Source organism: Pholcus phalangioides, unplaced genomic scaffold (genome assembly GCF_987345545.1).
Source record: "Pholcus phalangioides strain wild (caught in Gottingen) unplaced genomic scaffold, Ppha-v1.0 ptg000017l_1, whole genome shotgun sequence".
Taxonomy (NCBI): Eukaryota; Metazoa; Arthropoda; class Arachnida; order Araneae; family Pholcidae; genus Pholcus; species Pholcus phalangioides.
The window spans coordinates 20,424,236-20,428,228 of record NW_028301610.1 but is presented as its reverse complement, the minus strand read 5'-3'; the positions used below and the strand labels follow the sequence as shown (position 1 = coordinate 20,428,228).

Genomic DNA, 3,993 nt, shown 5'->3' with positions numbered 1-3,993 from the left:
CAAGCCCAAATGTGCCCATGTGTTGAGATGATCCTGTTAAATGGACACTGCTGGATTCTGAAAGTAATCGCATTCTACTGTGCCCCCCCCCCACTACTCGTCGTGTCTCCCCTTCTATCTGATTTTCCGCCCGTGGTCCCCTTAGAACATCCTAGTACCGCGAGGGAGCTATATTGCTCCAGGCTGGCAAAGAACGTTCTACAGCAGGGGTACACAACCTGCGGGCCGTGAAAGTTGTTGCACTAGAAAATGTATCAATACATACATTACGATAAATACCTAGGCTGACCATATTTGTTTTATAAAAATACAGAATATCGTCTGGAAAGTTATCAAGGCAAGTAAAATTGTCATTTGCAGCTGAAAAAAAATGTCGAAAGCAAGTAGGTAGTTGCCGTTAAAGCCAAAAAAAGTCAAATGCAAGAAAAGTTGGCAATTATAACCGAAACAAATTCAGATGCAAGTAAGGTTGTGTGCAATGCGCACCTCTGGTCTAGTGATGTTAGAAAACATTCAACTTGGGGCTCGACCTAGTGGGGCTTTAAAGCCCCATGGATTTAAAGTTACAGTTTTTCGACATGGAGAAACAAATGGATATATCACAATACTCATTTATTGAAAACTAATTACATGCCGGTTGCTTAGGGTTTATTATTTCTGCTGCATTGAGAGCAGCAACTGGCAATATGGCACTCAGATGTCTTCGACAATGGCTGCACGCATGCGTTCGACCATGGTCATTTCTTTGAGTCTACCGGCGCAGAGGTCGACCAGGTTCTTGCAGACGCTAGCCCTGAGTAGGGTCTTTTGGAATAGCTTTCCGTCGAAATATCCAGACGGTGAACAGGCGTTGTGCGGTAGGGGGGATCCGCACGCCTCGTTGGCGAACACCGCGCTTTCCACACCCTGCATGAACAGGGATGCGAGCAGCACAGCACGGACGTTCACCGACGGCAGCTGGAGCTTCTCGATCTTGGAAACGTCTCTGGCGTTGCAGGAGCGACGCGGATCGACAGCCTGAACAAGAAAAGCGTCCAATTCGGGCTTGCGAAGAACAGGGAAGTCCGTATTAGTCATAATGAAGCGAAGGACACAGCAAAAGAGAATCATGTTCGTGGGAACGTGATCCGTGTCCCTCATGAGGGGATTGTTGCTCCTCATGCATGAGAGGAAAGCACGCAATCGGTGGTAGTCGTCATCGGGCCCGGTCCCGAACCACAGCCTGCTGACCGAAGGTACAGGATAACCCAGCGATTTGGAGCTGACCGACTCTACATTGACAAACTGGTTGCCGTCCCGCCAGATCCATTCCCTGACTTCTATAGCAGGAGGGGGATACATTGCGTCTTTTTTTATCAATCTATTGTGGTAATCGAAGAGCACCGAGTAGACCATCTGTCGGAGCGGGCGGAAAAACAGTCCAGGACAGGGCAGTTCTTCTCCAGAGACGTCCTCGAAGGATACAGGGACCAAGTATTCGCCGGTCGAGAGCACCCGATATATAGCGGAGTCCATCAGTCCGCATCGGTGACGTTGACGCGCGAAATTCATCAATGCGACGGAGACTGACGGCATATCTGAAGACAAGGCTTCCAGCAGCGAACTGGGGTCGGTGCTGCTCAGCTTCTTCGTCACGCTGCGTGGCGAGTCGACGGTGGTAACGGGCTTTGGGCTCACGAAGAACTCGTCCGGACCCAACATCGCTGAACTGTCGTCGCTGACGAAACACGGAAATTCCGAACCGACTTCACACTTGTACGAGATCTGCGACAGGGAACTGATGTTGCATTCGCCGAGCATGACCGGGTGGTAGGTCTCCAGGCTGGACGTTGAAGACGCGATGGCTTCCACACCTTCACAATTCGATTGGGAAATAGTGGTGTCAGTGAGAGAATAGTACCTGATAGACCTCTCGAATTTTTCTTTAACCTCGGACTCGCTGTCACCGAAAATTGAATTAGAAACCAGCTTCGGGTCACTGACGGTTTCCAGACCGCGGGTGAATTTAATGACGGCTCTGATGACGCCGAAATTCGACCCACATTTCTTGCCATTTAAACGCAGTCCTCTGTGGAATTCAGACAGATCCTTGGCGGACATGATGTGGTTTTCTAGCAAAGAGGACACTATGGGGATCTTTGCCCGTTCCAATCCTAAGGCCTTGTTTATTCGATCCATTACATATTCGAGAGTCTGAACCCGGCCGTTGTAGGTCATCTTCAACTTTTTTGAAGAGAATAACCTCGGAGGATCGAACGCGAGGAACTCGGGATCGTCGGACATAACGCCGAGGCAACGGTGCTCCTTGACGAAGTTCATTACCTCCAGCCTGTGGTCGTCCAACGAAACGACTACGTTGACTCCAAAATGCCTGAGGGCGATCCTCAGACTCGTGTGCAGGCTGTTCGGGGGCACCCACAGGTTCCTTGGTGGCTGGGTTCCCTTGGAGGAGAGGTGCCTAAGAACAGACGTCATTTTCTTCTTTATGCACATCTGCTCACTTATCCAATCCTTGGTGCGGGTCGAATTCGAAGTCCCGTCGAAGAAGACCGTGATCTCGATTTTGTTCACCGACAAATTGCTGATCAGGTGTTCCAAGAATGATATCATTCGGTTCCATTGTCCGCCGCAGACCCAGTCGCCGAGGTGCCCTCCGTAAAGCCTGTTGAGGGTCCACTCTCCGTCGATCACAACGTGCGGGGAAAACGGAAACGAATCTTTAGTTTCAGGCGATTTGCCGATCTTCAAGAGGTCCACAGTTTCCGTTGTCTTCGGGTAACTGATCTCGACGTATTTTCGCAAGTCGGACAACGACATTATAAAGGCATTAATGACAACGCGATCCACGGTAAACAACGCGAAACGAGAGAAGTGGTCGCGATGACTACTTTGGTCTTCCCACCACCTGAAAAATTTAAACTTTCTCGTATCTCCAGACGATGTTGTTGTATACAAGATACTTTTTTTAGGCTACGGACACACGGGAGAGTTTTCCCGCTGGACGCAAGCCTGATTTCGAGCAGCGAACGCAAGTTTTGTGACGTCACAGTGCCAGCTCCTTATTGGGTGTCCGTCATGAGAGCCTTATGACCATTACGACATTATTACGACAGCCAGACGCGGCCCCTTCGCGAAGGGGCCAGCCCAGTTGACCCGGCCAATGTCCGAAATTCGAGCTTTCACCGGCCCCTATATATCGATTCCTACGATTCGGGGTCATCGACGCGTTGGCGTATTTTTTCTGATAATTATGACTATTTGTAATTAGTTTGTTTCAATTAACTAATTAAATGATGATTGATTTATTTAACTAATTTGTTCTAATTTAATTTCATTAATAAGCAATCAGTTAATTTTAATAAAAAAAAACCAGGATTTTTTTTGTTTAAAAAAATGATTTTTTCATACCCTGGCCCGGATTATATGCAAGTGCATATTTTGGCCTTTGATGTTATGCATTCATATGCATTAATGCTGAAAAGAATTTTCAGAATAAGTGCATATTTTTAAAGGTTTAAGTTCAATCACTTTTTTTTAATAATGTTTCAAGTAAATATTGCTCGTAATATTTTCATAACATTTTTTTCCGGAGGCGGGATTTAGTGAATTAATAGAGAAGCTTGTAATACAGTATTTTCCAAATATCAATCATTTTGTAACGCTATTTCTAGAGAGATGTCATAAATGTTTAATTTTTTCTTAGAAATAGCGTCGAAATTATTTTGTTACTGGAGCAGCTTTTTTAAGGATATTTTCTTATTTTTAGTACATATCTCGGAATTTTTCGTTTTTCCAAGGTATTTTAGTGCATATTTTGGGTTTTAATGCACATCTTGGCATTTTTAAGTGCATATTTCGGCACTTTTTAGTGCATATAATCCGGTCTCTACTGATGAGTCTGAATTTGAAGGTTTTTGATTGAACTGTAAATAAGGCTATTGTTTCGTAAACAAACAATAGCCTTATTTACAGTGATTTTATTACAGTGCGACC

The 3,993-nt window shown here is 45.8% G+C and overlaps 1 protein-coding gene across 1 annotated transcript; it reads right to left on the bottom strand.

The window, feature by feature from the left end:
- Positions 1 to 693: 693 nt before the first annotated feature.
- On the bottom strand, positions 694 to 2,817 carry LOC149072516 (constitutive coactivator of PPAR-gamma-like protein 2). Its single transcript, XM_089247223.1, has one exon. It carries the CDS (start codon positions 2,815 to 2,817, stop codon positions 694 to 696), a length of 2,124 nt encoding a protein of 707 aa, XP_089103349.1.
- Positions 2,818 to 3,993: the final 1,176 nt, after the last annotated feature.